At 38.6% G+C, this 7,288-nt stretch overlaps 1 protein-coding gene across 1 annotated transcript in view; it reads right to left on the bottom strand.

The window, feature by feature from the left end:
• Positions 1–994: 994 nt before the first annotated feature.
• The window catches only part of PRLR (prolactin receptor), a gene marked incomplete at both ends in the record, with an annotated part of 29,909 nt that continues 23,615 nt past the window's right edge, over positions 995–7,288 (bottom strand). Inside the window, one exon of the mRNA XM_080933800.1 lies at positions 995–1,087. Within this exon, the coding sequence (XP_080789926.1) occupies positions 995–1,087 (93 nt within the window). The remainder of the gene's footprint in view (positions 1,088–7,288) is intronic.

Below are 7,288 nucleotides of genomic sequence, written 5' to 3'. Positions count from 1 at the left end.
TTTGAGACACTAGAGGCTACAATCTTCACTGGAATTTTTTTCTTGGGGGGGAGGTGTTTGTTAAAATTTGAGCTTCTGGTGAAGCACTTGGTATGAGGGGCTCTCCAGAGAGAGAAGCATCGTAGTACATTTTGAATAATTTGTGCAGAAGTTAGTGATTATGACTTTTCTTTTATTTAAAGGGCAAGGGGTTATTCTCATAATCGTAAAATGTGCTTTCTTAAGCAGACAGATGGCGAAGGCACACTCAAGCCCAGAAAAGCATGAAGTGAGTGGAAAGAAGACACGCTCCTTCTAGTAACCACCAGTGACCACTTGTGACTCTGGTGTACAGAGCAGGGTAGCTGAAGAGAAGTTACGAGTCAGTTACTTAGTCAAGATAGCTGATATCAGGAAGGTACTGATATCTCAGCAACGACCAGAAAGAATGTTCAGAGAGAATTTCTAGAGCAGAACAAATGGAAAGACTGCTTTCATGGGTGGGACACTTTGGTGGTTGCAGAGACCCTCCAGAGAGCAGGGACTAAGGATATAGAAAGGCAAAGATTCAGAAACACACATTGTAGCTAAAGTTGTGAACAAGCTGGAAAAACACCAATTCTGTGTGTGGGCGGGGGGGGGGAGGAGGAGACAGAGAGACAGAGAGAGACAGAGACACACAGAGAGAACACAAAGGAAGACACAGAGGAACAGAAACAAATGGAGACAGAGAGAAACACACAGAGAGACACACAGAGACAGAGGTATCACCACGTGAAACTGGGGGAAGAAGATGGCAGAAGGCTGAGGTTGAGCTAAAAGAAAACAAACATGAGCTGCTCAAAAAACACAATTAATACTGATCTCATTGGTCACTGAGCAAATTTAAAGTCTAACCAGGCAGGCATCCTGGAGACTAGATTATTGGCATTGGGAAAATTCTGTCTTGTTCTCAGCATTTGGCCGCGATGGTGGTGGAACCCATTTTGAGAGGCTCCTATTTGAGTCTGCAGCCTCAGTAGTCAAGGTCCTCTGCATTGTCCAGCTTTTGGAATCGTCCAGGAAGGGCCAGGCACGGATCCACCTTGTATTTGATTGGAGAGCCAGTCTAATTATAGGAGAGAGACTGAGTCAGAACCATGGGGGGTCCTTTCAGTGGAAAGTCAGTAGTCACAGGGAAGACTGTTTCTTATTGGGGTCCACCAATTAATGATGCTAACTACCAGGGCTGAACAAAGAGTAATAGGTTATTGTCTATGGGAGTGTAGTTAGCTGAAAGTCAGAGATCCAAAGGATGGGACGTGTAGTGTTCTGTAGGAACTGGTTATCACATTCGTGTGGCTTTCCTGCCTCAAGAGCAGACAATCGTGTAATTAAGAACTAGGAATAACTGGCCGATGGCTTGTGGTTCACCTCAGTCTTGTGTCTGAGAAACTGGATATCTAAGAGTAACTGCAGCTGGTTGCACCCATAAACCACACCCAGATCTACAAATTCCAATGCAGAAAAACAAGAGACTAAAACAAACAAACAAATAAACAAACCAAAAACAAGGCAGTAGGGCTCCTGGAAAGAGGGAAAAAAAATTCCATGGTAACTGATTTTGAGGCTAGCAAAGTGATGGAATTATAGTCCCAAATGGAAAATAATGATAAGAATCATCAATAAATCTAAAGAAGACATAAACCAACACCCAGATAAGTTAATAAATAGGGATGAACTGCCAAGCAAAATGAGGAGGGCGAGCACATGCATGGAAGAATTCAATAAGGGGATAGAAAATAAAAAGGACAAATTGAAATTTCAGTAGTGCAAAGATTCATAAATCAAATGAAACCTCAGTTGAATCTTCACCAGAAAATTGGGTCTATCAGAGCTGGAAGACAGACAAATAAAAACATTTAGATGATAATAAAAGAAAATTAAGAAAAAATAAAAATAGACACTGTAAGAGTTCTGGGCTGCCTTTCAAAGTCAGAATGTGTGGGTGATAGAAAGAGAAGGAGGAGAAGAGGGGAACAGGTACTAACTAAAGAAGCAGAAAACATTTTAAATGAAATGATAGAGAAGCGTTCCTCAAATATTGGGAAGGACATGGGCATCTAGGTAGGAGAGGCTGCGAGAACCCTAGACACATGTGTTTATATGTAACATTGCTTTCTCCTTCAGTCTTCCATGGTCTTTTCTCAGCCTGTGTGTTTAATGCTTTAACTATAATTCAAGATGGTTCTTCTTTCTTTTTGTCTCATCTTTATTTGTGATTCTTAAAGTCTTTCACAGCCATGAGAATATAGGAAAGACTGAATCTCATTAGAAAGGTAGATAATAAAGACAGGAAGAAGTCAAAGATCACAAGATAAACAACAAATGGCAGGAATTAGTATGTATCTTCCAGTGACAACACTGATGTTAATAGTATCAAGTTTCTAATGAAAAGATCCAGGCTATTGTATTTGATTTAAAAAAAAGATTAGATTGTCTGCTACTTGCTAGATTTGTACTTAATTAGCAAAGAAAAACACAGCTTAAAAGTAAAAGTATAGAAAAGATCTCCCTAGTCAATAAAAACTGCAAAAAAAAAGTATCTACACCCACTCATGTCTAACTAAATATACTTTAAAAGATATATATGAGAGTCCTTAACATATTAAGCCCAGTTACTTAAAATTGTCCAATAATGGTGATAGCTACATAATATCCGAGTCTGGGACTGATGTTTTTGTCTCCTCAGATAATAGTTTTTATCTTATCTGTATCTTTTGATATCCTTTCTGATTCTTTTTGATGAAAGATGTGTGATAGAATCTGAAGACGAGACCTTTAGTGTGTGATTTTTGTGTTGGCCCAGTTAGAACTGGTCAGAAATGGGGCCCTATTGAATGTTTTACATAGGTTAAGAACTAGAGCATTAACGTTTCTTGAACATGTTTTGTTTTGATTTGATGTTGACAGTGTTACCACTATGTACTCTGGCCTTAAACTCATGATCCCTTTGCTCCAGCCTCCCAGTGATGAATAATATCTTTGCCTTTGTGTACCCTGCTGCCATTGGCTTGCCCTCAAATCTTCCTTTGATAAGGATTTCGGTTAGCAGGTCTTTAAAAAAAAAACATTTACCATCTTAGTGTGAGGGTGGGTGTCGTGGTGGGCACATGTATATCACTCACGAGGAGGCCAGAGAACAACTTTCAGAGTCAGTGCTCTTCCCCACAAGGGCATCAGTTCAAGTCACTAGGCAATTGCCACTTACTGAGCCAACTCTCCAGCCTGGCAGCTCTTTTAAGTATAAAGGTATAGGTACACACAGCAGTCCTAGACTCTTATGAGTGTACTTCAGTCTCTCAGCTGCATGTCTCTGAATTGGGACTTCACAGTTTTCTAATAGAATAACTTAAGAAACAACAACAACAACAACAACAACAACAACAACAACAACAACAAAGCATTCCTGCCTGTTCCTTTGGCCAGCTTCAGTCTATTGGAACCTTTTTTTTTTTTTGTTCTTGTTACCTGTTCTTTTTAGATTTCTTCCCTAACTGGTACAGAAGAGTAGAGAATGCTGGAGAATACCCAACATTTATTTATGATTATAACACTAACACACAGACACACACAGATACACACACACAGATACACACACACAGACAGACAGACAGACAGACAGGCAGACAGACACACCTTTATAAGGCAAAGTCAGTCTCCCTGGAGAACAGATTTCTGCTAAACTGAAAACTCTAAGTATATTTCTCCATTTTGTAAAAGTTATGGACCCAGTGGCTTCTGCTCCAGGAAAGGTCTTGGATTCACCTGTCACTCTAAGTTTCAGGATGACAATTCACTTTGTAACTTTCCGTCTCTGCTGGGTTCAAGGAACACAATCAGTTCTGGTTTGCCCAGCTTGTTACTTCAGGGACAAGAGTGACAACCTCCATGCTGGACACATGCCTTATTTAATATGTCCTTCTCTATTGCTTGTGAAGACAGAATTGTGTGTGCTTCCTTTTTTTCTTCCTTTGAACAAATCTCTGCAGAAAGGTTCCTAGGTCAATGAGTATGTGCATTTTAAATGGATGCCAACAATATACAATCAATTTATGGCCTAGCTGATGTTTTATAAAACCATTTTTCAAGATGTTTCTCATTTGCCTTCCTGAGAATTAAACAATATTCATTGAATCTGAAAACTGGGAGGACGATGAGAGAGATTCCATCTAGAAAACAATTCTTCTTCACCCTAAGAGTTACCTGGAGTATCTAGTCCAAATCTTGCTCAAGGTTCATTCTAGAACATCAGCTAAATAGAGCTGCTGCTGAGTTATGAGAAATTTAGGAGGCAACTGTTTTTGATCGCTTTCTTCTTCCTCCTCTGGAGGCAGATGAGGCATACTTTTCTCAACTACATACCAAGATCAGAGAACTTCTCTGGCAAGACAGCTAGTAAGTGGGGGTGGGAATCTGGGTTTTACTTCCATTTGAAGCTATTTCCATGATAGTGAATTCCCAAGCTGCAGAGTGTGTTTTATTAGGTTAGGAAATTTGAGAATCTCTTCTTAAAGCTAAAAGCTGAGCAAACATCATCAGTGAACCCACAGAAAGGTTGGCACACGGCTCTACCGCTTGTCAATCGGTTAAGTTCTGAGCACAAATGAACTTTGCCAATATCAGAGCAAGGTCTGGTAAGAGCTACTCAGGATGAAAGTTAGCATTCCCTAAATAATCCTCTACAGCTCCAGGTCTCAGGGTCTGTGGAATGAGAAAGGAAGGAGAACACTATTTTGGGAAAGTTTTGGTAAAGTAAAAAAAAAAAAAAATCACGTAAAACCTTACATACCTTCCATTTCTGTACTAATGGGTTGAAGAATGGTTTGCACAGCGTGACTCGACTATGATCAAAGCTAAGTGAAGTGTGGCTCAGCAGCATTAACCACTAGTTTCACACAAGACTTATTTCTCGAGGTGCCAAGGCATTTGGATAAGTCCTATCAGAATGATTGGACTTGCTACTTCTTAAAAAGCCACACTCTGCAGAGACCCGGAACAAAGAGATCACTTGGTTTTCCTGTTGAACTCCAGTACCCAAGAGCACACCTAGTGCATGCATTTGCTTATTCTGCCCAGCATAGTGCCTGACATACAATGCCCATTCAAAAGAATTCCTTTGTATTATTAGTTAGTTACACTCAGTATGCAAAATAACGGGCTTCATCCTGACATACATATCACTGTGCTTTGTGCGGATTTGGCCATCCATACTCTTCCTTCCCACTTCTGCTGGTTCTGGCTTCTGCTTTGCCATCTATGTCCCTGTATGAGAGAGAAGACTGCTTGTTCAAGTGTCATTCAGAGGTTGTGTGGAAGAATGACTTATGGGTAATTTCACTGAAGGTTTTGGACTCATAAGGACACCTTATAATTCCTTCTTTGGTAAGCTGCGTGCAGAAATATTTCTGAGGACTGGCCACTCTCTTAATAGACATAATTTATGAGTTGCTCTTTATTGTGAACCTGCCAATCAAGGCACAATTATTTCTTCCAATCACAGCAGAATGAGGTTTGTAAGAACTTGGTTACTCACTGTTTTGGTCCTGTGAGGCAGGGGTGGAGGTTGTCCCTAAACTTGGAGTCCCCACATACAGTGAAATTTCTGATAAGGATCTTTACTTAATATCTGTTCCTATAATGATTATTACAGAATTGGTTTCATCCATATAATTCAGGATTCAAAAGAGAAAAGAAAGGAAAATAAATTAAACGAGGAAAAGAAAATTGATCTCCTAAATGACAGGACAAAAAAAAAAAAAAAAAAAAAAACAACAAGAACAAGAACAACAACAAACTCTGAGTAACAACAAAAAACCCTCAACCAACCAACCAACCAACCAACCAACCAACCAACCAACCAACCAACCAACTAACCAACCAAACAAACCCAGCCTCAATTGGAAGTGGTAAACAGAAATATAGCTATGCATTCAAAAGATAAACAGAAACAGAGGAGAGATTCACTATTCAAAAGAAAATAACACTGTTAGTATCATAAAAAATAGATGTTATAGTAAAGGGAATCATGGGAGATTAAAGGAATCAAAATTAACGATGCAGTGGATTTCAACTTATGGGTTGTGGCCCCCAAAGCTGTTGCCTATCAGACATGTTGCATATCAGGTATTCATATTGTGATTCATTACCATAGCAATCACTACTGAAGTATCAATGAAATAATTTTGTGGTTGGGGTCACCACAACATGAGGAGCTGTATTAAAGGGTCGCAGCATTAGGAAGGTTTGAACTACTATACTACAAGGGCTGAAAATTTAAGCCAATATGCACCAAATAATATAACTTACAGATATTAAGTAAAAAATTAATAGAACTTCAAGAAAAAGTCTTTAAATGCACCAGAAAATTCTATATCCCAAGGAGAAAAAAAATCAATTTCATAAGTGCAAAATCTTTAATTTTAAAAAGAAAATTAGATCTAATAAAACTGCCAAAGTACACCATGAACAAATGATGTTTTCTCAAGAATACAGCTGTAAATTAGCCAAGAACAGTTTTACTACAATAATTTATTCCTTAATCAGTGGAGAAAAAGTCACATGATCAAGAAGATATTATTAACGCAGCCAAGGGTAAGTATAAATGCTAGCCTATGTAGTATCACCCAACAGCAAAATTTTAGCACTGTCTTTTAGAAAGTTGGGAGCTGGGAAAAAGGCCTTTTACATCTGTTTCTCTCACCAATATAGTGATATTAAACACACTATTCCAAAAAACAGATCGTGAGGAGAAATAAGAAGTGTAAGGATTGTAGGGCAAAGGCAAAGTTGTTTTCTAAGGACATAATTGAAAAAAGTAGAAAATGCAAAAAAAAAAAAAAAAAAACAAACTACAAATTGTAAGAATGAATAGAGTTCAGTTAAGTTGCAATATGCAATATAAATAATTTTTTAAAGAATGAATGCTTTTCGCCAGCAGTTACTGCTTAGAATAGGATTTTGTTTTGTTTTTCAAAAGGTGTCAATTGTGACAAAACTTAGCAGTTGCCTAGAAATGACAAATGCTCATGAAGAATCGTATAAAGCTCTCCTGAAGGCTAATGAAACAAAGATATGCTCACCAGCCAGGAGCACTGTTCCACAATTGCAGCTTCGTTTGGAACTAATACACAACTTTAACACATAACAGTCTAGTTTCCAGCACAATAGTTTAGGAGATATCGTTTCAAATTTACATGATGAGTAACTGAATGAATAGAATATTTTGTGCAAGGGGTACAGCGATGTGGGAATTGTGGGATAGTCAGAG

The sequence above is a fragment of the Micromys minutus genome (genome assembly GCF_963924665.1).
Source record: "Micromys minutus genome assembly, chromosome: 20".
Taxonomy (NCBI): Eukaryota; Metazoa; Chordata; class Mammalia; order Rodentia; family Muridae; genus Micromys; species Micromys minutus.
Note: the sequence above shows the minus strand (reverse complement) of the source record. Positions and strands in the feature narration are given on the sequence as shown.